General features: G+C 45.4%; 1 protein-coding gene across 2 annotated transcripts in view; it reads right to left on the reverse strand.

Annotated features, from left to right (window-relative positions):
- The window catches only part of rbm20 (RNA binding motif protein 20), a 242,159-nt gene that overhangs the window by 36,497 nt on the left and 179,193 nt on the right, over positions 1-26,469 (reverse strand). For both annotated transcript variants that reach the window (XM_059652899.1, XM_059652898.1), the window contains exons 6-8: positions 14,257-14,403; positions 11,288-11,419; positions 176-255 (exon numbers count right to left, since the gene is read on the reverse strand). In XM_059652899.1, coding sequence (XP_059508882.1) covers positions 176-255; positions 11,288-11,419; positions 14,257-14,403 — 359 coding nt within the window. The remainder of the gene's footprint in view (positions 1-175; positions 256-11,287; positions 11,420-14,256; positions 14,404-26,469) is intronic.

The raw sequence follows: 26,469 nt of genomic DNA on the forward strand, positions 1-26,469 counted from the left end.
CCCTGGATAATGGCACCTCCCTTCCCTCCACTTTTCAATCAAGTCATTTTTAAAACTAGCCCCTTGCTCTTGCCAGCCTGCACCTGCCCAATATATAAAAGCAGAAATGTCAGGCTCAGGGCCATGCATGGAGAATAAGTAACTGATTAAGATGTGAACAAATACATTCCTTTACCTGTCCCACTCTTTGTGTATTTCCCTCTCCTTTTGAGAATTAATATCATTGATGATTGAGTCAACATCCTTTCCTGGTTTCTGAGGAAAGTCAATGAAAACAAATTAAAATATTATTAATCAATTAAACTCGATTTTTTCCCTGATAGCTACTCTGTATTTGGTGATTATTTTCTTTTTTGGTTTTGTACAATGATGGCCGATAATACTGAGACATATTCACTCTGACGGTACAGAACCGAATTTCAGCAATGCCTGGAGTTACATGGAGCAGGAGAACAGCTGTGATGATGATATATTAATGCAGGGGTCACTGAATGAGAAGATGGGGGTTGGGGGTTGGTGGCATATTGGGAATATGTCACCAGATGAGGAACTGAGAACCCCAGGCTAATGTTCTTAGAGATAGGGTCTCCAGTCCTGTTGCAGATAGCACAATTTAGTTTAACTTTCCTCACGGCATTGTAGGTCAACCCACAGCATGAGGACTGAAACGGTTCAAGAAGGCAGCTCACCCCCACCTTCTCAAGGGGAGGGCAACTAGGGACAGGCAGAAAATGCTGGGCCTAGCCAGTGACACCCACGTCCCACAAGTGAACAAAAAAGAAATAAAAATGTGGAATGAAGCAGAAATGATTGCACAGAGGCTAGTGCAGTGATAGTGTTTGTCATTCTGAACCAGGAGGCCTGGTTTCAAGCCCCACCTGTTCTGGCTGAATGACCTGACATCTCTGGGCAGGCTGTACGGAGAACAGGTAATCAATAAGTAAAACAGCTGTAGAAATCAACGAGCAGTGCACTTTGATATGAACCAGTCCAAATCCCCTCAAAATATATCAAGAAAATAGCCTTGGCCCTAACTTTTCCTTATTTTGAATCGAAGTGCAAGGTGTTACATTCTAACCGCAATTCAATTGGTAAAATTACTTGGCTTTAAGCAAAACAGTATTTTTCATTCCAGTTAAAATATGGAAAATATCAAAAGAAAAGAATTGACTTAACTGTAATTCTCTTAAAATGCTTAATGAAATAATAGATATATTAACTACTGCTAATTAACTGTTCCAATATAATAACACACCCTTGGCAAAGACAAAGTCAGTAAAACAGATTGTCTCACGTACAATTCTAGCAGCAGGAATAGAACCACAGCTTTTAGTTGTAACAGAGAGAGGAACAAGAGTTTCTATATCCAGCTTCAAGGTCCCAGCAACTGCTGAAAGCTAAAACTAAAAATCCTGGTTCTGTGGGAGCTTCAACCCACCCATTCAGGCTGCTTCTATTATTCCAACCTTAAAAAAATCTCAAGACCTCACAAGCTGATTACTTTATTGGCATTGAGCAGACCCCTCTGCCTGTCTATTACAACCTCTTTTTCAGGAAAAAAAAACCAGGACAAAATGCATCTCTTAAAGGCACAGGATTGTAACAACTGTCACAGCAGTCTGACTGTGAAATCACAAACTTCTCAGCAATGAATTCAGAGCCTGATCAACTAAGTGTTTGATTTTAAGGCATACCAAATACATTAATCTTATTCTGTTCTTTTTTGTAAATATATAATAGTGAGTAGGGTGAGGTCTTTTTTAATGTTTTACTGGGATCAATCTCTTGTTTGAATTTTAATATAAAAGATGGGTATTAAGTTATCCCAGAGTAGTACATTTTCAGCAGTAAGACTGACCAAAGTGTATTGTGCTTGTTTTTAGGTATTTTCAGAGTTTGCAGATTGTGAAAAGGGTAGAAATGGCTTTCAGGAGAGTGATGTGCTCTTCCTGTCGGATGTGGGAGAGCAGGGAGTTTTTCAATGTCTCTGGAGACTATGTCTGCAGGAAGTGTGTTTGGTTGTGAATCCTATTGGATCACATGGATTGGTTGGAGAGGCACTTAGAGGCAATGAGGAATTAACAGGAACTGGGGGTGTGTGATGGATGGCAGGTGCAGGAAGGGAGATAGGTGACCTCCAAGAAAGGTAGGAAAGGGAGGCAGGTTGTGCAGGAGTCTCCTGTGATGATCCCTATCTCAAACAAGTATGCAGTTTTGGAGAATGTAGTATTTGTAACGAGGTCAGCCAGGCATCACATAGAATATGAGTTCGCTGATTGGGGCTGTTAACCTGGTCCAATTAGGGAGCCCTGGCTGACAGATAGAAACAGGACTGTCAGAGGTTCTGTTCACCTTGACAGCTGGCTCCGAGGGAGCTGGATCAGTGTCAAGTCCTATGCACCTGTAAATAAAGGATGACTTGGTGACAGGGTACTGGCCTCTGTGCAGTTATTTCATGGCTGACTAATGAAAGAAATACGCTGCTGAAGAAATTTGCTAGCAACAGTCGTCCTTGAGTTGGGTCAAACATTTCTGGCAATGTGCCATTTTTTGGGAAGCTTGACTCATTTCGCCCTGGTCAAAGACTGGGCCCAGTTTGTGAAAAGAATGTATTTTTTTCCAGGTAAATGACATTGGGCAGATGGAAAACAATGAGTAATTCTCCTGACAGCTTGTGGACCTACAGCTTTTTCTGTTCTTAGGAGCCTGATATTTCCTGATGCAGCAGATACTAAATCATTCAAGAGTTGACGTAGGATAATAAGAGCTCATGCCTTGTCTAATTCTGAGACACATCAGTTTTACTGGCAGTTTCAAAACCAGGGGAAAGCGTTTTGGGACTTTTACATAGAACATAGAACATTACAGCACAGTACAGGCCCTTCGGCCCTCGATGTTGTGCCGACCTGTCATACCAATCTCAAGCCCATCTAACCTACTCTATTCCATGTCCGTCCATATGCTTGTCCAATGACGACTTAAATGTACCTAAAGATGGCGAATCTACTACCGTTGCAGGCAAAGCGTTCCATTCCCTATTGGCAGAGGTATACTTTTAAGATGGGGGAAAAATAAACAAAAAACACAAGAGACACAATTTTTATTACATAAAGAATGGTTCGTGCATGGAACAAACATCCAGAAAAAGTGGTGGATGCAGGTAGGGTTACAATGTTCAAAACATTTGGATAAGTACCTGAATAAGGAATGTTTGGACCGATATGTGCCGAGTGCAGGTGGGTGGGACGAGTTTAGTTTGCGAAGATGGTCAGCTTGGCCTGGTTGAACCTAAGGGTTTGTTGCATGATTCTACGACTCCATGTAATTTTGGTTTAACACTAATTGAGATGTTAAAAGACCATTTGGTAAGTGGGATTAATGATGTAACCAAGCAAATACACCTACTAGCCGAAGACCAGCTGTACTGCAACTAGCTTCATCATTGGAAAAAGCAGCATGTGGAACAGGTGAGTTAGAGGGCATTTGATGGAAGTGAACATCCTCACCAATCAGACTGATCCTGGGGAACACCACGTGAGTGAAGCCAATTGCACAGCTTCACTCGGACATATCCTGAACAAAGGGACCTCAGGTCAGCCCACAGCGAAACCCCAAAACAAAGCAAAGCCTCGGCCAAACAGTTAAAATTTTCTTCAGGATCCGGGCCAGCAGGCCATTGTAATTGCTGCCTGTGTGTGGGCTCGAGATGGTAAAGGGGTCACGCTACACCCAAATTGAGTAAGAGAACTCCTCGGCTAGTATCCAGGACAGTGCACACCCAGGAAAGCCCACCTGCAGCTGGTTTGGAACAATTAAATTGTTCAGCAACATCCAAATCAGAACCAATCAAAATAAATGTCTGGTTAAATGGTCTAATGGAGGTCGATACCAGTGCGACTGTATCAGTGAGGGCAGAGCTAGGCGTTAACAAAATTCACTCTGAACTCCAGCCCGTTGGTTTGCATACAACCTTGGCTAGGCTGGGACTCTGTACCGGGGAACCTTTACTGGTTAAGGGGACAATTTCAGTTCCAGTCTCTTATGAGAAGCAGCTGGTTCAGTTTTCCACTGACTGTAGTAAAAGGTTCTGGCCCAAACCTGATGGAGCGAAACTGGTTCAGAAAGATTCACCTTGATTGGCTCAACATTTTTCAATGAGTACATGGCTGCCTGAGTGAAGCACAAATTAGTTTTTCAGAAAGGCCTAGGGACTATCTGAGGGGCCTGGGAACTATCTGAGGGGCCTAGGGACTATGTAAGGGGCCTAGGGACTATCTGAGGGGCCTAGGGACTATCTGAGGGGCCTGGGGATTATCTAAGGGGCCTGGGGACTATCTAAGGGGCTGGGGACTATCTAAGGAGCCTGTGGACTCTCTAAGGGGCCTAGGGACTATGTAAGAAGCCTGGGGACTATCTAAGGGGCCTGGGGACTATCTAAGGAGTCTGGGGACTATCTGAGGGGCCTAGGGACTATCTAAGGGGCCTGGGGACTATCTGAGGGGCCTGGGGATTATCTAAGGGGCCAGGGGACTATCTGAGGGGTCTGGGGACTATCTGACGGGCCTGGGGATTATCTAAGGGGCCTGGGGACTATCTAAGGGGCCTGGGGACTATGTAAGGGCCAAGGCCCGCTTCCTTGTTGAACAGGAAGTAATCCCATGATTCCATGGTCCAACCAGTGCCATTTGCCTCATGGGTAAAAGTGGAGGCAGAAATCAGGAGGCTGGAAGGGGAAGGAATCATCAAACTAGCCCAGTTTGGGGAATGGACATTGCTGGTCGTACTGATTGTGAAGCCTGGTGGGTCGGTTTGTCTTTGTGGGGATTTTAAACAAGCAGCGAACTGCTCCTCACAGCTGGATAAATACCCAGTCCCTCGCACAGAGGGTTTATTTGCACAGATGGCAGTAGGGCTCTCCCTCACAAAGCTAAAAATGAGGCATGTGCCCTTGTAATTGCAGTTCGATGAGGATTCCCAGAAGTGTGCTACAGTTAATACCTGTTAAGGTTTGTATCACTGAGTGTCGCTGCCATTTGGCGTTTTGTCAGCCTGCTCTCTTTTCCAGCGGGTGATGGAGAACATTTTACAAGGTCTACCCCAGGTTCCATTGATCTGGATGACTTGCAAATAACCAGGAAGACCAACAAAGAGCACTTAGGGAACTTGGACATGGTGCTTAAATGTTAGCAGGTGGAGAGAGGAGCAGATAGGTGGAGAGAGGACGGACAAGTCAAGGAGGTGGGGATGATGAAATCGGGGGAGGGGAGATTTTGAAGCTGGTGAAGTCCCCATCGATATCATTGGGCTGCAGGGTTCCCAAGCGGAGTATGAGTTGCTGTTCCTGCAACCTTCGGGTGGCATTGTAGTGACACTGGAGCAGGCCGACGTTGGACTGGGAGGTGCTGTCGTTTGTCGCAAACCAAGCATAGGTTTCCGCAAAGCAGTCCCCAAGCCTCCGCTTGGTTTCCCCAATGTAGAGGAAGCCACACCGGGTACAGCTGATGCAGTATATCACATTGGCAGATGTGCAGGTGAACATCTGCTTAATATGGAAAGTCATCTTGGGGACTGGGAGGAGGTGTGGGGGCAAGTGTAGCATTTCCTGCGGTTGCAGGGAAAAGTGTCCGGGTGTGGTGGGGCTGGAGGGGAGTATGGAGCGGACGAGGGAGTCATGGAGATGGTGGTCCCTCCGGAAGGCAGATAAGGCTGAGGAGGAAAAATGTCTTTGTTGGTGGGGTTGGATTGTAGATGGCAGAAGTGTTGGAGGATGTTGCATTGGATCTGGAGGTTGGTAGGGTGGTATGTGAGGATGCGGGGTATTCTGTTTTGGTTATAATTGCGGGGAGGGGGTGTGAGGGTTGAGGTGCGGGAAACACAAGAGACGCGGTCAAGGGCATTTTCAACAACTGCAGGTGGGTGAAATTGCAGTCCTTGTAAAATGAGGACATCTGGGTGGACGCCTCATCTTGGAAGCAGATGCGGCGGAGGCAAAGGAATTGGGAATAGGGGATTGCATCCTTGCAGGAAAGTGGGTGGGAGGAGGTATATTCTAAGTAGCTGTGGGAATCAGTGAGCTTGAAATAGATATCAGTTTCCAGGTCGTTACCAGAGATGAAGACAGAGAGGTCCAGGATGGAGAGAGAGGTATTAGAGATGGGTCCATGTGAACTTGAGGTTGGGGTGGAAGGTGTTGGTGAAGTGGACGAACTGTTCGAGCTCTTCATCGGAGCATGAGGCAGCGCCGATACAGTCATTGATGTAACGGAGGATGAGATGGGGGATAGGGCCAGTGTAACTGCGGAAGAGGGACTGTTCCACATAGCCTACGTATCCATATATCCGGGCATAGCTTGGGCCCATGCGGGTACGCACGGATAACCATCACCCAAGGTTTCCAAAATGAAGATGTTGGTCAGAAGTTGTGTCTCGTGGCCAGGGTGGCACAGTGGCTCAGTGGTTATCACTGCTGCCTCACTGTGCCAGGGACTCGGGTTCAGTTCCACTCTCGGGTGACTGTCTGTATGGTGTTTGCACATTCTCCCCGTGTCCGCGTGGGTTTCCTGCATGCTGCTCCAGTTTCCTCCCAAAGTCCAAAGATGTGCAGGCTAGGTGGATTGACCATGCTAAATCCATAGTGTCTAGGGTGAGATGCGCTTCAGAGGGTTGGTGTGGACTTGATGGGTTGAATGGCCTGATTCCACACTGTACGGATTCTATGGTTGGACATTGACATAACTACATTGGCAGGGCTGTGCCGAGGGTACCAACAAGGACAAAAGTTGCCACCAGTAGCTTCTCCCACATTTATGGGAATGGCCAGTTAAACCCCGGGTGTGGTTACATGTTGGCTGTGCAGATCCTTTCATGTGGTCCATGTTCCTAGTCATTGTGGACTCCCACTCAAAGTGGTTGGATGTGCGTAAGAGTTCATTCATCAAACATGGGGACAATGATGGAAAATAGCCCACAGCGTTTGCAATACATGGACCCTGGGAGGTGTTGGTCACAGACAAAGGGCCATCATTTACCAGAAGCGAAGTTGAGTATTTCCCAAAGTTGAATGGCATTTGACACGTAAGGTCAGCTCCGTACTATCCATCATCCAATGGTCTGGTGGAAAGAGTAGTCTAAACTTTGAAGGCAGGTTTAAATCTTCAGACAACGTAAAACTGTCTTGGTTCCTATTTGATTATAGGACCATCCCTTTTGCTACAGCAATAGCTCCAGCAGAATTGCTAATGGGAAGAAGACTGCACACAAAGTTAAACCTGATCTTCCCGAACCCGAGCGGGAGGGTGAAATGGCATCAGGGACTCTAAGCGAGAGAGAGAGAGAAAGAGAGCGAGAGAGGGGGGTTTGGAGGGACATAGGCCAAATGCTGGCAAATGGGACTAAATCAGATTGGATGCCTGGTCAGTGCAGATGAGTTGGACCAAAGTGCCTGTTTTCGTGCTGATGTCTGGACTGTTTCTCACCAACAGTTATCCTCTGGTTAAACAGCTTTGGACAGTGCCACGGTGTTACAATGCATGAATCAAAATGATTCCTAATTAATCCACACAATCATTAGGACAGTCCGTGCAGTTCAAAAATAAAATAAAATCCATACTGGAAAATTTGGGATAACTTATCGATTACATTTTGATTTTAAATTACCTTTTCCATAGACATAACTATCTCTTACAGACTCCATTACATTGTAGTGTAAACAGTTAATGGTAGACAGTAGAGGCCTCAACTGATCATCCCAATACAAAACACCAATGTAAATGCTCCTGAGATGCTGCTTGGCCTGCTGTGTTCATCCAGCCTCACATTTTATTACCAATGTTAATGAGTTACTTTAGAAACAAAGAAAAGGTTTAGTTCTGTGTCTGCCATGTAGCATGTGGAGGTAAGCACCAAGCAGTGCAGCTAATAAAGCTGTTTAGGGCACATCTGTTGAAGATTTCAGAGCTGAGATTGATAGACTTATATGAAGTAAGGGTATTGAGCATTCTGAAAGCAAAGACAACCTGAGAGGTTACAATGCAGATCGACCATGATTTACTTGAATGGCGGGTACAAACCTGAAAGACCCAATGCCTACTCTTGGTTTCCATTTCCCAGTGTCCCGGGATGTAATGTCACATCAAAATATTTACTCCAATGTTTTTGACAGAGGAGCTCTGTCCAAACACTGATTCATAAGCTAAAACTTTAAATGTGATCTGTCACAGGGAGAAACACTATAGCATAGTAATTATCATTCAGTTACCCTGTCTGTTATACAACTTAACCATTCTGTTTGTAGCTGAATTATTAAAGTAATTACTTTGTGTAACTATACAACTAAGGGAAGTCAACAGGATGCCTCTATTTATTCTGGTCATTGTGAAGTTCGAGTGTGAATAGGAAGGGAGGCACTGTCGCTGGGCAAATCATGTTGGAAAATATTCGTTCTGCTGCTTGTTTAAGAGGTCGAGGTTATAAAGAGAGCAGTAGAGTGAGCTCTGAATGAGGCCTGGCAGATTTCTCTCCATTCCCGATTAGATCCAAATGCAGAACATGACCCAAGCAGGGACTCCCAAAGGTGAGTGATAGAGCTGTAGTTGTATTTAATATTAAACAGGTGGCAGTGACAGGGCTACTCCCCCACCCCAGAAGGCAGTGAGTTCCACTTCTGAAAAACTGATTTGGAGCAACGGAGAAACAACATGTAGCATCCAGACCGATGGAGAATGATCTGTCTGACACCTAATCCAGAGGCACTATTAGGAGCAATCTCCCTAAACTCCTAGTATACCCAGTCCCCTCCTCACATCCCTTTACATTTCGTTTGTCTACCTCTGCTGATTTAGAGGGGCACATCAAACCACAGAAATGATACAGCACAGAAGGAGGCCACTATCCCCATCCTGTCCATGCTGACATCTCAAAAGGGACAGGGCAGGAGACTCCCCAGACACCAGCCCATCCTCTGGGTTTTAGGTCATTTAAAGATTGATGGGTGCTGGGGGGTGATCCTGCAGCTTTGCCATAGACTCCCATTGAGCTTTCACACTGGAGCCACACTGTATAATGTATTATGTAGGCATGTGTACAACCCCCAACATGTGAAAAATAAATCCTCTCTCACTGCCCCCATTATCAGGGATACACAGGAAGGCTGAATCAAACAAATGTTACCTCGCAGCCAATTTCTGAAGTGGGGGAAATATGCTGCAACATTTATTCATTTGGTTTGCATCTGCTTCTAAACTGTACTGGTACATTGCCCAATGGGGATTATCCACTGGCATATTGCCCACTGGGGATTATCCACTGGCACATTGTCCAATGGGGATTATCCACAGGCATATTGCCCAATGAGGATTGTCCACTGGCACATTGTCCACTGGGGATTATCCACTGGCATATTGCCCAATGAGGATTGTCCACTGGCATATTGTCCACTGGGGATTACCCACTGGCACATTGTCCACTGGCACATTGTCCACTGGCACATTGACCATTAGGATTACCCACTGGCACATTGTCCACTGGCACATTGTCCACTGGCACATTGACCATTAGGATTACCCACTGGCACATTGACCAATGGGGATTATCCACAGGCACATTGCCTAATGGGGATTATCCACTGGCACATTGACCAATGACTCATTGCCCAATGGGGATTATCCATTGGCACATTGTCCACTGGCACATTGACCATTAGGATTACCCACTGGCACATTGTCCACTAGCACATTGACCACTGGAACGTTGACCACTGGCACATTGCACATTCGGGGATTATCCACGGGCATATTGACCATTGACACATTGTCCACTGGCATATTGCCCATTCAGGATTATTCAATGTTGCATTGACCACTGGCACAATGACCATTTGGGATTATCCACAAACATATTGTCCTCTGGCATACTGTCCACTGGCACATTGACCATTCTGGATTATCCACTGGCACATTACCCATTGGGGCAGTATTCATTGGTGCATTGCCCATTGGGGCATTATCCACTGGCACATTACCCATTGGGGCTTTATCCACCGGCACATTGACCATTGGGGATTATCCACTGGCACATTACCCATTGGGGCTTTATCCACCGGCACATTGACCATTGGGGATTATCCACTGGCACATTACCCATTGGGGCATTATCCAATGGCACATTGACCATTGGGGCAGTATTCATTGGTGCATTGCCCATTGGGGCATTATCCACTGGCACATTACCCATTGGGGCAGTATTCATTGGTGCATTGCCCATTGGGGCATTATCCACTGGCACATTACCCATTGGGGCAGTATTCATTGGTGCATTGCCCATTGGGGCATTATCCACTGGCACATTACCCATTGGGGCAGTATTCATTGGTGCATTGCCCATTGGGGCATTATCCACTGGCACATTACCCATTGGGGCTTTATCCACCGGCACATTGACCATTGGGGATTATCCACTGGCACATTACCCATTGGGGCTTTATCCACCGGCACATTACCCATTGGGGCATTATCCACTGGCACATTGCCCGTTGGGGCAATATTTGCTGGCACATTGACCACTGGCAGTCCTTGCAAGCAGAAAGTGGAGGTGGGTGCATAGCTGGGTATGGCCCTGACGAGTTCTGTTTTCTTTATTCAGGCGGAATTTATTGCCCATCACTAATTGCCCAGACGGCAGTTAAGAATCAACCACATTGCTGTGGGTCTGGAGTCACATGGGAGCCAGACTAGGTAAGGATGGCAGTTTCCTTCCCTAAAGGACTTTAGTGAACCAGGTGGGTTTTTCCCCAACAATCAGCAATGGAATCATGGTCTTCATTAGACTCTTAATTCCAGGTATTTATTGAATGCAAATTCTACCATCCGCCATGGTGGGATTCGAACCCAGGTTCCCAGAATTTTATTATCAATCTGGGTCTCTAGATTAACAGTCCAACAATAATACCACTAGGCTATTGCCTCCCTGTGTAGATGGAGAATTGTTGGAGCATGTTCCTGAGCAAGTTTGTTCTTGTTCCTTCTCATTTGCACTGAAAATCCAAAAAGATCGGCAGGAGCCCTCAGCTACCGGATCCTTTCCACCTGAAATGTGGGAGCCTTCTCTCAGATGTTCACACACCTGAATTCGCCATCTGCCTTCAGCCTGTTCTACATTCCTTTAACATCTTCTGTTAAATCCAGACTCAGCTGCACTGGGTCTTGGTTTGATTGATGTCATCTGCCTTACGCCACTGCTAAGGTTAATTTGCTCTTTAATGGTCTGATCGCGTGTTTCAATGTAAACTTACCTTCAACTTGAGTTCCTTGTACTGTTTGGACATACGGACAAGCAACTGCTGCTCATTGATAGCTGGAGGTTTCTGTTGGTAGAACTGCACCATCGCCTGTGCTGCCTCATGATATGCCATCTCCAAAAAGGCCTGGAAATCAATGAAACGGGATCAGCCAAGAACCATTGGAGCTGCTGTTCTGTATTGCTGTACACTGATGTGTAAATACCACCCACCACCCCAACTCTCAGCTTCAACCAGGCCACAAGGGAGAGCTGCTAGAGTGAAGCCTGGCAGAGTGAAGTTGGTGAAATTCTAGAATCCATTGTCAAGGATGAGATTTCTAAATTCCTGGAAGTGCAGGGTCATATTAGAACAAGTCAGCATGGTTTTAGTAAGGGGAGGTTGTGCCTGACAAACCTGTTAGAATTCTTTGAAGAGGTAACAAGTATGTTAGACTAGGGAAACCCAGTAGATGTTATCTATCTAGACTTCCAAAAGGCCTTTGATACAGTGCCTCAGGGGAGGCTGCTGAGCAAGGTGAGGGCCCATGGTGTTCGAGGTGAGCTACTGGTTTGGACTGAGGATTGACTGTCTGACAGAAGGCAGAGAGTTGGGATAAAAGACTCTTTTTCAGAATGGGAACCAGTGACGAGTGGTGTCCCGCAGGGTTCAGTGTTGGGGCCACAGCTGTTTACCTTATATATTAATGATCTGGATGAAGGGACTGGGGGCATTCTGGCGAAGTTTGCCGATGATACAAAGATAGGTGGACAAGCAGGTCGTACTGAGGAGGTGGGGAAACTGCAGAAAGATTTAGACAGTTTAGGAGAGTGGTCCAGGAAATGGCTGATGAAATTCAATGTGAGTAAATGTGAGGTATTGCACTTTGGAAAAAAGAATACAGGCATGGACTATTTTCTAAACGGTGAGAAAATTCACAAATCAGAAGTGCAAAGGGATCTGGGAGTGTTGGTCCAGGATTCTCTGAAGGTTAACTTGCAGGTAGAGTCTATAATTAAGAAAGCGAATGTAATGTTGTCGTTTATCTCAAAAAGGTTGGAATATAAAAGCAGTGATGTGCTTCTGAGGCTTTATAAAACTCTAGTTAGGTCCCATTTAGAATACTGTGTCCAATTTTGGGCCCCACATCTCAGGAAGGACATACTAGCCCTGGTGCATGTCCAGCAGAGAATTCACACGGATGATCCCTGGAATGGTAGGTTTAATGTATGATGAATGGCTAAGGATCCTGGAATTGTACTCATTAGAGTTTAGATGGTTGACGGGAGATCTAATAGAAACTTACAAGATAATGTATGGCTTAGAAGGGGTGGACGCTGGGAAGTTGTTTCCGTTAGGTGGGGAGACTAAGACCCGTGGGCACAGCCTTAAAATTAGAGGGGGTAAATTTAAAACTGAAATGAGATGACATTTCTTCAGCCAGAGAGTGGTGGGCTTGTGGAATTCATTGCCACGGAATGCAGTGGAGGCCGGGACGTTGGATGCCTTCAAGGCAGAGATCGACAAATTCTTGATCTCACAAGGAATCAAGGGCTATGGGGAGAGTGCAGGGAAGTGGAGTTGAAATGCCCATCACCCATGATTTAAATGGCGGAGTGGACTCGATGGGTTGAATGGCCTTACTTCCACTCTTATGTCTTATGGTCTTATGGCACACAGGGACAGATGGCATACCAGCCCAGGCCACAGGACACTCCGGCAATGTCATTAAAATAAAGTGTAAATTTAATGTGTTTGGAAGTTCATGATCAAATTCCATCTGGGTTAAAAGGAAACTGAAGGGTGGCTCAGTGGCTAGCACTGCAGCCTCACAGCGCCAGGGACCCGGGTTCGATTCCACCCTCGGGCGCCTGTCTGTGTGGAGTTTGCACAGTCTCCCTGTGTCTGTGTGGGTTTCCTCCGGGTGCTCCGGTTTCCTCCCACTGTCCAAAGATGTGCAGGCTAGGTGGATTGGCCATGCAAAATTGCCCGTTGTGTTCAGGGATGTGTAGCTTAGGTGGGCTATACAGGGATGCTCCAAGGGTCGGTGTACACTTGCTGGGCCAAAAGGCTTGTTTCCACTCAGTAGGGACTCTGTTGTGAACACTTCAAGCTAAAAGATAAAGGAAAGCTTTTCCCTCGGATAGTTGCTGCCCAGTCAGAGCCAGTAGCTGGGTATCGGGCTGGACACTGAGGGATACCTCAGCTCTCCTCATTGTCACTCTTTGGCCCAATGCAGCCAGGATTCTAGTGGAGCAATGGCGCCCAGAAATAGGAGCTTTAAAGCTGCTTCCTCGCTTTCTAAAGTTTTCAAATAGCTGACTGAACAAGCTGGAGTTCTTTTATCTAGGATTGAAAAGTGACTGTGTAGATGTCTTTAAATTAGTGAAAGGGTTTGATAAGGTAGGCGTGGAGTGGATGCTTTCACAAATGGGCCAGTGTAAAACAAACAGTCATAATGATGAGAATAAGAAACTTGCAACAGCAAAGGTCACTGAGGGATGTCGATGGATTTGAGAAAAAGTGGATGAGTACCTGATGGAGAAAGGGCAGCGAAGGTGCTACGGTCAATAAAGCACTGCAGGTATCTCACTCCATGATAGTGAGCCAACTGAAAGTAACTACTGCACAAGAGGGGGGGAGGCGAAGTGACAGGGCTCCCATGAAACGGGAGCTGGTACCGGGGCAAATGCGAGCTGTGGGCTTAATTCTGCAGCAATCTGGGAATAAAGGAGTAGATGCTTATGGAGACAGGGTTCAATGAGAAAGGCTGGTTACAGTCTCAAATGCAGTGTTAATCCCATAAACAACAGCTGGGCCAAATGGGCGGCTTCTGGCTGCAAATTCTGAGCAATTTTATTGACGTTCCTTTTGAAAAGCTTTAGTATCACAAAGGCCTGGCTTTAGTTTGGAGCACCGCTCGAGGAGCAGTGTATTCAGGATGACAAAAATTCATGTTACAGTTAGCGAAACTCTGCTCACACCTGGTTTGTGGCCCTCATGAGGATGTAGTTGGTGACTTTGCCAAACGGGAGTCCAAGATTAATGACATCATTCTCTGTGCAGCTTCCTTCAGGAAGATTACAGATGTGAACAACTCGACTCGGTCCAGAATTCCGTTGCGGAAACACCTAGAAACAAAGAACATTGGCTTCAGAGCAACAGAAAGTGTTATTGTACAGGAAAAGCAAATATCAGACACAAAGACAAAATCTGTATCAGGCAAAACATATTCATTTTTCCATGGGCAGAGGGAGAGCAGAATCTTTGCTTTCAGTATTTATCCACCTGTTTATTTATTCATTTTTCGGAGTTCAAAATAATGGAGCACCTGGCCTGAGCAGAATGGGAGAAACTGTTTCCATTCGTCTGAAGAATCAAGGACCAGAGAATAGTAAGAAAATGGAATGCTTTGCCTGCAACGGCAGTAGATTCGTCAACTTTAGGTACATTTAAGACGTCATTGGATAAGCATATGGTCATACACAGAATAGTGTAGGTTAGATGGGCTTGAGATCGGTATGACAGGTCGGCACAACATCGAGGGCCGAAGGGCCTGTACTGTGCTGTAATGTTCTATGTTCTATGTTCTATGTCACTGCATCAAAGTGGTTGGCAAAAGAAACACAACATCACAAGGAAATTCCTCTCTATAGAGTGACAAGTGAGGGATGTACTGTCTGAGAGTGTCGGGGGCGCAGGTTCACTCGAGAGGTTAGGGTCTGGGATGTACTGTCTGTGGGTGTGGGGGGAGGCAGATTTAATTGAATTTAATTCAAAAGTGAATTAGAGGAGTGTCTAAAGAAGACACCGTCAATGAGATATGAAACTAGGTGAGTTGCTGTTGTATTGAGCCAGTACAGAAGCAAGCTTCATGGTCACTGTAATATGAAGGGCTTAATGCATTATGTGTAGCGGAGATATAGTATATACCATCACAGGAAGTGATACAGCGTCATATGATCATGATCTTCTTCCCCGTACACCCTTGTTTAGATTCTTGTTAGATCTTGTTACTTTTAGTCATGTTTGTAAATAAATTTTCATGTCTTCACTTGGCTCTGTAGATATTCTTTGGCAATACAACAAGCCCAAGAATAGGTTGAGACAAAGCCAGCAACAACCAACAACGATGGAGACTCCTTCTGTTGGCTATCTCACCCTCTTCAGCCCATTTTCCCTCCTATATCTCACCTCCAAATCCAATTCCACAGGCCACAAAGTATTCTATGCCTTACACTTGGCTGAATCCACATTTCCACAGTCAATTTGTAACTGACAGCACATCAGCTCAAGGATCACTCTAGTTCTAGAGAAAGGCCCATCACTATCTTCTGACAGCAGCCAGAAATGGACAATAAGTGCAGACTTTCCAGAACTCCCTACATTCTGATAACAAGCTCATTTTAAAGTAGGAGCTAATTGGAGAGAGATTTTGGGAACTGCAGATGCTGGAGAATCCAAGGTAACAAAGTGTGGAGCTGGATGAACACAGCAGGCCAAGCAGCATCTTAGAAGCATAAAAGCTGATGTTTCGGGAGTAGACCCTTCATCAGAAAAGGGGGAGGGTGGAGAGGGTTGTGAAATAAATAGGGAGAGAGGGGGAGGCAGATCAAAGATGGATAGAGGAGAAGATAGGTGGAGAGGGGACAGACAAGTTCAAGGGGCGGGGATGGAGACAGTAGAGGTGTGTGTAGGTAGGGAGGAGATAGGTCATTCTGGGGAGGATGGACAAATCAAGGAGGCGGGATGAGGTTAGTACACCTCCTCCCACCCAACTTCCTGCAAAAATTCCATCCCCTATTCCCAGTTCCTTCGCCTCCACCGTACCTGCTCCCAGGATGAGGCATTCCACTCCTGTATATCCCAGATGTCCTCGTTCTTCAAGGACCACAACTACTCCCCCACCCCGCCTCAGTGGTCGAGAACACCCTCAACCGTGTCTCCCGCATTTCTCACAACACATCCCTCACACCCACACCCCGTAAGAACAATGAAAACAGAATCTCCCTCGTCCTCACATACCACCCCACCAATCTCCGGATCCAATGCATCATCCTCTGACACTTCCGCCATCTACAATCCGACCCCACCACCAAAGACATTTTTCCCTCCCCACCCTTGTCTGCCTTCCAGAGAGACCACTCTCTCCATGTCTCCCTTGTCCGCTCCACACTCCCCTCCAACCCCACCACACACGGCACTTTCCCCTGCAACCGCAGGAAGTGCTACACCTGCCCCCACACTTCCTCCCTCACCCCCATCCCAGGCCCCAAGATGACTTTCCATATTAAGCAGATGTTCACCTGCACATCTGCCAGAGTGGTATACTGCATCCGCTGTACCCGTTGTGGCCTCCTCTACATTGGGGAAACCAAGCGGAGGCTTGGGGACCGCTTTGCAGAACACCTCCACTCAGTTCGCAGTAAACAACTGCACCTCCCAGTTGCAAACCATTTCAATTCCCCCTCCCATTCCACAGCCGACATGTCCATCCTGGGCCTCCTGCAGTGCCACAATGACGCCACCCGAAGATTGCAGGAACTGCAGCTCATATTCCGCTTGGGAACCCTGCAGCCCAATGGTACCAATGTGGATTTCACAAGCTTCAAAATCTTCCCTCCCCCCACTGCATCCCAAAACCAGCCCAGCTTATCCCCACCTCCCTAATCTGTTCTTCCTCTCACCTATCCCCTCTTCCCACTTCAAATCGCACCTCCGTTTCCTACCTACTAACCTCATCCCGCCCCCTTGACCTGTCCATCCTCCCCTGACTGACCTATCCCCTCCCTACTTCCCCATCTACACTCACCTCTTAAGGCTCCATCCCCGCCCCTTTAACTTGTCTGTCTGCTCTCCACCTATCTTCGCCTTTATCCATCTTTGATCCGCCTCCCCCTCGCCCCCTATTTATTTCAGAATCCTTTCCTCATCCCCCTTTTCTGATGAAGGGTTTAGGCCCGAAACGTCAGCTTTTGTGCTCCTGAGATGCTGCTTGGCCTGCTGTGTTCATCCAGCTCCACACTTTGTTATCTTGCTAATTGGAGAGAGGCCAGTTCTTTATCCTTTTTTGGGTCAGAAAGTAGCTGAATGGTGGCTATCCTGGCATGCTAATGAGAATTTGTTTATATAGTGAGGCTTTTTAGGATTGTAGAAGGCAAACTCAGAATTTCAGTAGCTTGTTGTTTTCTGGCTCAAAATGATCAAAATCCCATAGATTGAGAATGCTTTTGGGGTACTCTGGAGAAGACCTGGCATGGGTTAGACATAAGAATGATTCTAATCAAGTAAGGAATTAATAAGAACAGTTAGGAAGTCGGTCACCACAGTTTTAATTTGTAGACTCCAGACCGGAAATATTTGGTTCAGAAATCAAGAGAGTTTAGGAATTGAAAGAAACATTGTTGGAATCCTGTAAGTATTTTGAAATATTTAAATTGTGTTGTATCTAAACAGCTTAGTTTATTCTTTTTTAGATTTTTTTTGTAACAAACTTGTTTTGTTATCAAAATGATACATTTTTTCATTCATTCACAGGACAAGAGTATCACTGGCTCTACCAGCATTTATTTCCGATCCCTAATTGCCCAGGGGGCAGTTAAGAATCAACCACATTGCTGTGGGTCTGGAGTCACATGTCGTCCTGACCTGATAAGGATGGCAGTTTAGTTCCCATAAGAACTTTAGTGAACCAGATGGGTTTTTCTCCTGACAATTGACAATGGTTTCATGGTCATCATTAGACTCTTATTTCCAGAGTTTTACTGAATTCAAATTACACCATTTGCTGTGGCAGGGTTCAAACTCAGGTCCTGAGAGGCTTATCTGGGTTTCTGGATTAACAGCCCAGCATAATACCACTAAAGCCCCTAGTGAGGTTTGCAGCATTGCATGTTTACGTCTTTGTGAAAGCCCATCTTGTCAAATAAAAAAAAACAAACTATGATCTATCAAGCAGATTTCAATTTGGTACCTGGTTTGCTCAGAATATAGAACAGTACAGCACAGGAAATGGCCCTTCAGCCCATCATGTCTGTACCAAACATGGTGCTATTCTAAACTAATTCCATTTGCTTGCACATGGTCTACCTCTATCTATTCTCTGCCTGTTCCTTTCTCTGCCCAAATGCATCTCAAACTTTGCCATCATATCGGAATAGCCCAGTCAAACAGCTGGGGGACATTTTAACATCTTAAGGACAAATTAATAATTGGGTTTTCTATTTATTTCCCATCTTCAAGTTCCCATATCAAGATTTAATCCCATTTCCCTGGACTCTTAAGGTTGGCAAGCGGTGAAATGGGTCTATGCCAGGAACCAAAGTGGATTTGTCATAAAAGGGAAATTAATTTTTACAATGGATCTGATTAATTTTCCAATGATGTTCATAGAACTATAATTCAACTCTTTTTGTAAGCTTGTTTCCTAGTCTGCTGTTTCTTTTACTTTGATTGAAATTCAAAATCTTAACAATATTTTCCAAATCAATAGAAAATAAAAACTGCAGTGAGTAACAGGCTATTGCTCCAGAGATAGTAGGAACTGCAGATGCTGGAGAATCTGAGATAACAAGGTGTAGAGCTGGATGGACACAGCAGGCCAAGCAGCATCAGAGGAGCAGGAAAGCTGATGTTTCGGGCCTAGGCCCTTCATCAGAAACGGGGGAGGGGAAGGAAGTTCGAAACGTCAGCCTTCCTGCTCCTCTGATGCTGCTTGGCCTGTTGTGTTCACCCAGGCCTACACCTTGTTCTCTTGGACTATTGCTCCAAGTCTGTTTCGGTCCAAACGTGTAGATTGTTTGGATGAGGCTGGTACTGAAGGTGAATACTCTAGCCTGAGAGCTGTTCAAAATCATCCAATAACTTGCCGAAGAATTTTATTTGGTGATAGCCCAGGTATTGCATATTTATTGAATTCAATACCAAAACGCACCACAATGCGATATCTGGGTGGTTCCTCTAACCCCATAATCAATATTTACCACATCTTTTAAAGGGAAAATGCAAAGAATGATAGACTAGGCAGAAAGCTTATACTTAGAAAGAGTAAATAAAAACAAAACAGATTGTACACCATTATACTTCAGAAATGTTCAATGTTTACATTCAAGAATTCTCAAACTGTTCGTAATCTTTGATTTAATTTTGAATCATTTGTTAATTTAACTGCAGTGGATGTAATCTAGCCAAATCAAAAGTAGCTGCTGATTAACAGCAAGGTCCTTCTCTTGTTAATCGGTATTTACCGAAATCTATCTTTGGCAAGAATCTGGGATTGTAATTGTCCTCCCAGAAAATATATTATCTTTTTTGATTATAGCATCCAGTTCTGGGCCAGTTACTCTCTCAATCTGAGGAAATGCAACAAGTGCTAAAGGAGACAGAGTAATGTTACGTAAAGTGATTACAGCAGTGGTCCCTGTTCATTCCTGATGCTGAGGCCAGTGCTGGTGTGCAGCATCTTTGTTGGAAATGAGACTTCAGCCTCTCAGTCTTGCTGAAGCTCAAGCTCTTCGCTGATTGGTGCTTGGCCTGCTATCAAGCAAATCTTTCCAAACTTTGCTTTTGGGATTGAGAGCCTTTGTGTACCATAAAAATCTTCTTAAATAAATGTCTCAATACAACAATTATACTTGAAATGTCATAACATCCAAGGCCATGGGAGTAGTGCTTGAAAATGGGGCTAGTATAGCTTTGACAGTATAGATTCAATGAGCTGAAAGTCCTGTTCTGTGCTGCATGATTCTATGAATTGGGATTTGCAAAATGAAAAATTGACATATCTGAGCCAATATTTTACTAATTGCCAAATGTCTCCGCTGGATTATACATCTGCATACGTCTTAATAAAAACCTGTGAATTGCGTTTATCTATTTATAGAAAATGAAACAAAATTAAAACAGACCCAATTCTGAATTACTGGGCTTTAGGGATTTTTGACTAACTTGAAAATAATCTATAGATTTTGATGTGCAGAATAAAGATAATTTTGTCAGTTACTGACTTTTGAGATTAAAAATAGCTTCCAATTGAACATTCAGAATAATTTACCATCTCTACTTCATTAAGAACAATAAGAACTGCAGAACCCGGAGTTTGAATTTATTTATAACCGTGGTGTGTCCCTCACACAGGGTCGTTTAGAACATCACAGTGCCTTTCATTTACATTGTCATTTGTCAAGAGCAGAAAATGCTAAGCTTCTTACCCTCTCAATGAAAACATGGTTTTTGGTTTCCTTGAATAGTTTATTTAATGCTTTCATGTAAATGATATTATTTTCATGTAGATGTTAAATTGGAGAAGTTTGATAAAAGGGGGAGCTGTTAAAGTTTGACATGTGACTCTGCAGCTGCAGATTGTAGGCGCCCCACGACCCACAACTAACTCACCGATGCCCACAGTTAGCCCAAGTATAGGTTCCTGTTGCGTCTGTTCTGATGATGCCAAATTCAGCAAGGGAGCCTCTAAAATGTCTTCCTGCTTCTTCACCTGAGGATTCCCCAGCACTATTGTTGGGTCCAACCTATCTCCCACACTTCACCCTCACCACCCCGCCTTCCCTCCCACAACAGCAATAGGCATTATTAACTGCCACTTCCACCACCTCCAGTAGGATGCCACCACCGGACACACATTCCTCTCTCGTTCCTTATCAGCCTTCCGCAGGATCGTTCCTCCAGGACACTCTGGTTCACTCATCCTCCACTATCAATACCTCCCCACATCTCCATGGCACCTTCCCCTGCAACTGCAGAAGGTGTAACACCTGACCATTTACCTCCTCCCTCCTCACTATCCAAGCGTCCAAACATACCTTCCAGGTGAAGCAGTACACTTCACTCAATCTAATCTACTGTATTCGCTGCTCACAATGTGGCCTCCTCTACATTAGGGACATGAAGCGTAGACAGGGTGATCACTTTGCAGAACATTCACATTCTGTCCACCAAGAAAGACCTGGACTTCTGTTTGCCTGCCACTTCAACACACCACCTTCTACCCTAGCTACCATCTCTGAATCAAACTCAAAATGTTCCGTGGAAGGGTCACTGAACTCAACACGTTAACACAGATTTCTCTCCACAGATGCTGCCAGATTTGCAGAACTTTTCCAGCAATTTCTGTTTCAGTTTCAAAATGTTAATCAGCCATTAGCTTCCAGAAATGATGGGTCTGTTCCACATTTTCACCATTTTGTTTTCTTTTGGGGGATTTGTCCAAATCTCCAGTAGTAGAGATGTTCTCTGTATCATTGTAACTACAGACTGCACTGGATGAAGAAGGCAGCTCACTACCACCTTCTCAAGGGCAACTAGGGACGGGCAATAAATGCTAGTCTGTCAGTGACTCCCACATCTGATGACTAAATTAAAAATGAATATGTTTATATCAAGCAGCCCTGGATCACAGGAATGTGAGTTGAGGAAATCTATATTTTGAGATGTGTAAACGATACACAAAGATTATTTTACAGCCTGACACTGCATATACAGGAGTTTCACACAACCTGCTACTCTCTGAACAGATTGAACAGATTCTAAATACCAGTTAATGCCATGAGCTGCAGAATTGGGTTCAGATGGGGTTCTGGGCCAAATGTGAAACAGCCTCCAGCACTGGCTTTAAGGCTGTTTAGGTTCCTCAACAACTGTGTGCATAGGTAATCTGTTTGTACTTGAATATTGGAGAGGAGATCATTGAGTTGAAGTTGCATCCAGCTCTGTACAGTAGGAATCTTTTACACTGAAGGCTGAGCTAGGTCCCATGTACAGCATGACTGGAGTATGGCAACAGGCAGGTCTTTTGGAGTCCAGCTTCCAGACTGACCATCCTCATCCCACACGATAGCGCTGGCACCGAGAGATCATTTCACCAGCTAAGAAATCCCCAAATGAGGGTGTGCTGGGGACCAGTCTCAGGAGAAGGGCTTATTGGTCTGTTTAGAACCAAAGGCAAGGAGAAATTTCTTCTGTCATAACATAAAGAATTCCAAAAGATTCACAATCACAGGTGGTTGCGAAAGCTCCATTGCTGACTTTAGTTGAAGGTTTGTATGGACAGATATTTGGTTGTTCAATAGATCAAGGGAAGTCAAGAGCAGACAGGAAAGTGAAAGTCTGATAGTGTCTTGTAATAGGCTACAGTGAAAAGTGATAAATACAGGGAGAATTTACATCATCAGGAGAGGTGGCCATATGTAATATTGTTCACCATGTTTAAACAAAAATGCTACGTTAATACATCAAAACTCAGGTGACATTTTGGATATTTTAATATTTTGATACCGACCTCTCTCTGACACGCAACCTCTGTGTAAAGATCAGCCATGTGCATATTAGTGAGCACAGCAGCTCAATGGGCCAAATGGTCCACCATACTTTGGATACCAATAAAATGTATCCAGGTGGCCCACGTGGCCACTTGTTCCCTTTTTAACCAGTTTCCCTATCCCATTATCAGAGGAGCCACACACTGTCTCCAGTGACCAAACTGAGACTTGGCAGCAATCTGTTCCTAAACTTAATTCAAACAACTCTACATTTCTGTTCTTAATGTTTGAGTTTTGCATAAGCCTGAATTTTAATTTTTAAGGGCGGGAAAAGTAAAGTTGACAAATTTCCAACACTCAATCCCTGCGCTTGTGCACATAAGTCATGAACCAGTGTATAATTTATGGCCAGACCCAAACAATGATAGAAACTGTACAGGTCATAAAAATAGTACCTGCCTCACTTACTGTTTATGACCAGTGCATAAAGAATGATAGTTATAAAAATGATGCATTAAATTACTTTATATAACTACAGCTGTAATTAACAGGCTATTTGACAACTGGTGTGACAGGCATTTATATAAATAGGATGGTGTTGCAGTTCATGTGTTACTTCATACTTGGCAGGTAGATTGAAATTCTTTGAATTTCAAGACGAGGCAGCACATTTTTAAGGCAAGAGGATAGAGAGTTAATAAAGATGTAAGAGGCACATTTTTACAGGGAGGGTGGTTCACGCGCAGAATGAACTTCCTGAGGAAGTGGTGAACATGGGTACAATTACAACATTTAAAAGACATTTGGATAAGACCATGAAGAGGAAAGGTTTGGAGGGATATGGGTCAGGAGCAGGCAGGTGGGACTAGTTGAATGTGGGATTATGTTTGGCATGGACTGGTTGGACTGAAGGGCCTGTTTCTGTGTTATATGACTCTATGGCTCTGACCATGAAAATATCAATTAGATTTAAGACAACATGTATGGATTTGTGTGTAATTTATTTCCAACCCAGGAGCTGGGTGTTTATTTTTAAATGATATGGAGGTGCCGGTGTGGAACTGGGGTGGATAAGGTCAGAAGTCACATGACACCAAGTTATAGTCCAACAGGTTTATTTGAAATGACAACCTTTCTGAGCAATGTCCCTTTGTCCAGCAGTGCTCCAAAAATTTGTGATTTCAAATAAACCCATTGGACTATAGTCTGATATCCTGTGACTTCTGACCTTGTTATTTTTAAAGTGTGCGTGCAGCAACGTGAGACTGTATCAGGGACTGGATATGGTCTGCTGTTGGGTCAGAGAGAAGCCCCAAAGTAAAGGCTGGTCTGGCCCTGAGTGGTGACTGGGGACTCTGAGATAACAAAGACAGGTGGAGGTCTGCATCCACCCCCTCACTCTTCCATCATCACCACACCCCATCAACCCCGAGCCCCAGCTCTTTACCTCCTCACTGAGGGGAGGGTAACCATTATCAAGTCTCGAAATGAAGTTCCAGTGGGTAAGTATTTATGAAGCAGTGCTGGGTGCCAGGAAGATCGGGTGAGAGGTGTGTTTCTTTTATTCATTCATGGGATGTAGGTATCACTGGCTGGGCGGCATTTATTGGCCACCCGTAATCACCCAGAAGGCAGTTTACCACATTGCTGTGGGTCTGGAGTTACATGTATGCCAGGTCAAGGGAAGGATGTTTCATTCCTGAAACGACATTAGTGAACCAGATGGACTTTCCCCAACAATCGACAATGGCATCATGGTCATCATTAGGCTTGTAATACCAGATTCTTTACTGAATTCACAATCTACCATCTGCTGTGGTGGGATTCAAACCTGAGTCCCCAGAATAAACCCTGGGCCTCTGGATCAGAGTCCTGCAATAATACCACGAGGCTACGGTTTGCCTTCGTAGGGATCAGATACCAGGCAGTTCGGGCTCCGGGTGTGTAGGATGCCAGATAAGTGATGGGGTTTTGTGTAAATCGAGGCAGTTGAGAGAAACTGGGTCCCACTGGGCATTGGGAGGGTGGTGGAGATATCAGATCACGGGGGCCACTGGGTGTTGGAGGGGCAAGTGTCAATCCTGGCAGTGTGGCGAAAGGGGGCGAAAGGGGTTCTGGTCGGAGGGGGGTGAGGGGGGGTTCTGGTCGGAGGGGGGTGAGGGGGGTTCTGGTCGGAGGGGGGTGAGGGGGGTTCTGGTCGGAGGGGGTGAGGGGGGTTCTGGTCGGAGGGGGGTGAGGGGGGTTTGTGTCGGAGGGGGGTGAGGGGGGTTTGTGTCGGAAGCGGGTGAGGGGGGGTTCTGGTCGGAGGGGGCTGAGGGGGGTTTGTGTCGGAAGGGGGCGAAGGGTGTTCGGGTTGGAAGGGGTGAGGGGGGTTTGTGTCGGAGGGGGCTGAGGGGGGTTTGTGTCGGAAGGGGGCGAAGGGTGTTCGGGTTGGAAGGGGTGAGGGGGGTTTGTGTCGGAAGGGGGACGGGGGGGTTTGTGTCGGAAGGGGGACGGGGGGGTTCTGGTCGGAGGGGGGTGAGTGGGGTTTGTGTCGGAAGGGGGACGGGGGGGTTTGTGTCGGAAGGGGGACGGGGGGGTTCAAATGCACTTATTTCTATCTATTTGTGATTATTGCAGTGCCCCTGCTGGGCAATGCTTGCAATTAGTTCCCTGACAAATGGGTGATATACGAAGTTACAGATTTATACCGCACTGAAATGAATCATTCAGTCCAACTCATCTACACTGAACAGATATCCTAATCTCATCTAGTCCCATTTGCCAGCATTTGGTCCATATCCCTCTGAACCCTTTCTATTCATATACACAACCAGACTCCTTTTAAATGCTGTAACTGTACCAGCCTCCACCACTTCCTCTGGCAGCTCGTTCCATACACGCACCACCCTCTGTGCGGAAAATATTTCCCCTCAGGTCCCTTTTAAATCTTTCCGCTCTCACCTTAAACCTACGCCCCTCTAGTTTGGACTCCACTACCCGGGGAAATGACTTTGTCTATTCACTCTATCCATGCCCCTCATGATTTTATAAACCTCTCCAAGGTCACCCCTCAGCCTCTGCCGCTCCAGAAAATAGTCCCACCCTATTCAGCTGCTCCTTAAACTCAATCCCTTCAGTCCCGGCAACATCATTGTAAATCTTTCCTGAACCCTGACACGTTTAAAAACATTTTTCTTATTGCAGGAAGGCCAGAATTGATCTCAGTACTCCAAAAGTGGCCTTCCCAATGGCCTGTACCACCATCACATGATGTATTCAAGGCAATGAGCAGTGAAGACAAGCATGCCAAACACCTCTTCACCACCCTGCCTAGCTGCAGCTCCACCTTCAAGGCACTACGAACCTGCACTCCAATGACTCTCCAGGGCCCTACCATTAACTGTTTAAGTCCTGCCCTCGTTTGCCTTACAGAAATGCAGCACCCCATATTTATCTAAAGTAAACTCCACCTACCACTCATCGGCCCATCAACCCATTTGATCAAGATCCCATTAGAATGTAGAACATAGAACAGTACAGCACAGTACAGGCCTTTCGGCCCACGGTGTTGTGCTGGTCTTTTACCCTAAACCTAAAGTCGATCTAACCTCCATCCCCTACCTTATACTATCATCTATATGCCTATCTAATAACCGATTAAATACTCCTAATGGGGCTGAATCCACCACCCTCTCTGGCAAAGCATTCCCCACACTGACCACTCTGAGTCAAAAAACCTACCTCTGACATCTCCCCTATATCTACCTCCAGTCACTTTAAAACTATGTCCCCTCATAATAGCTATCTCCACCCTAGAAAAAAGTCTGACTGTCTATTCTATATCTCTGATCATTTTTACGCCTCTATCAAATCACCTCTCATCCTTCGTCATTCTAAAGAGAAAAGCCCTAGCTCTCTCAACTTTCCCTCGTAAGACCTTCC

This window comes from Stegostoma tigrinum, chromosome 20 (genome assembly GCF_030684315.1).
Source record: "Stegostoma tigrinum isolate sSteTig4 chromosome 20, sSteTig4.hap1, whole genome shotgun sequence".
Classification (NCBI taxonomy): Eukaryota; Metazoa; Chordata; class Chondrichthyes; order Orectolobiformes; family Stegostomatidae; genus Stegostoma; species Stegostoma tigrinum.